Raw genomic sequence first — 1,746 nt, forward strand, 5'->3', positions numbered from 1 at the left:
ATATATATATATATATATATATATATACATATATATACATATATATATATACATATATACACACACACAATTAATGTATTTATTTTCACTGCTCTTGTTTAGCAAGTGCTGTCTGAGAGTGACTATACAATATTTGAAAGCTGTCTGTATTTATTTATGTTTGTATGTTTATGTATATATGTGCATATACAACCTAATATTGTTTTCTTTCAGCATTCCCCAAACTGCTTGAACTAAGCCTTGCTTCAACCAGGTAATGTTATGTTCTTATTCTTTCTACTTTCAACATTTACTAATTACCAATATTTATCTTCATTACAATTTGGTATTGGCATGACTATGTGTTTAAGTAGTTTGTTTCACAGTTACATGACTTTGGGTTCATTTGTAATGCACAGCACCTGAGATTGGTGTCTTCTCTCATGGATATATGAATGGAGTTGGGTAGATGGAAATTGTGAGGAAACCTGTCTGATTGACAATATCAGTCATAGTTGGAAGATTCAATTCATTCCTAGGTTTAGCATTATTATCTAAACATTAGGGGCTGTTAGTTGGAATCCTTCTTATACAAACATCTGGAGTAACCTTTATTCTGAAGATAATTTGGAGTTGTGCCTTATTTCTCTCATCTCAATAGTTTCTCAGAGGCCCTGTGAAAGCTCACAGCATCATCATATTCACTGTACAGTTGCTCACACTTCTAGAAATAGCCATACTTTCCTCAATTAGACATTACCATCTTTACAAAGCTAGGAGTCCTGTGTATCCAGAATAATGCAATCCTGGCATAAAGCCACTCACCACATGCAGTGAAGGGGCACATGTAATCTGAATGCTAAAGAGTTAAATGAATGTTTTTCCTTCTACTCCTACACCATCTCAGTTCAGTAATCCCTTTCTTATCCTTCAACTCACCTCACCTCAGTTTTTCCCTCCACCTCACCCAAGCAAACAATTGCTTCTTCTCACTTCATTTCTCTTTCCTTCTACTTCTCTGACAAAATCTCTCCCTTCTATTTCTCTCCTTTCTATGTATGAAGTTCACACTTACTTGCATTCCTCATCAGTTGCAGCCAATCTTTCCATTTCCAAAGTTGTAAACGTCTGCTGTCTTTCCTTTATTCTCTTCTCAACATTTTCCAGAAGAAGGATTCTGACTGAAATGTTGGATTTTCCACTCCCAGTGTTAATTTCACTGTATTCTTTCAGTCAATTGTTCTAGAGAATTCAAGTCCTGTTTCACATATCCTTCCCTTGGCCAGTGTATCTATATATCTGTTCTGCTACTCTTCACTCCCATACATAATTGGACTCACCCTACCCCTTTATTCCATTACTACATCTACCCCCCCCCCCCCAGTACTTGTTTTTCATTCATCATGTTCACATATATCTCATTTTTCTCCATTTTCACTTCTAACATAAAAGTAATAGAAATAAATTATCCACACAGTATTCATAAAGACCTGTTGAAATGCCACCTTTCAGAATTTCGTTTTGGGATCACCACTACTTTATTATCTCCCCTTCTTCCTAGCTTTCCTGTGAGACCCCTCTGTCCAGCATTTGCCATGATAGAGCACTAGCCACTAAACTTTTTTGTATTTTCTCGCCCTGTTTATTTCTGTGTTCCTGTCTATTGAAGAGCGTATGCTCAAAACATAAAAGACTTTCTCACTTCCCGAGCGTTAAACTAATACATCTTCGTCTTTTGTTGTTTTGTAATTTCTCACTATATATATA

General features: G+C 35.8%; 1 protein-coding gene across 1 annotated transcript in view; it reads left to right on the forward strand.

Moving 5' to 3' along the window:
• Nucleotides 1-1,746, forward strand: part of LOC106872789 (uncharacterized) — a 423,364-nt gene that overhangs the window by 410,392 nt on the left and 11,226 nt on the right. The window contains exon 22 of the mRNA XM_052969923.1: nt 214-253. Coding sequence (XP_052825883.1) covers nt 214-253 — 40 coding nt within the window. The remainder of the gene's footprint in view (nt 1-213; nt 254-1,746) is intronic.

Source organism: Octopus bimaculoides, chromosome 1 (assembly GCF_001194135.2).
Source record: "Octopus bimaculoides isolate UCB-OBI-ISO-001 chromosome 1, ASM119413v2, whole genome shotgun sequence".
NCBI lineage: Eukaryota > Metazoa > Mollusca > Cephalopoda > Octopoda > Octopodidae > Octopus > Octopus bimaculoides.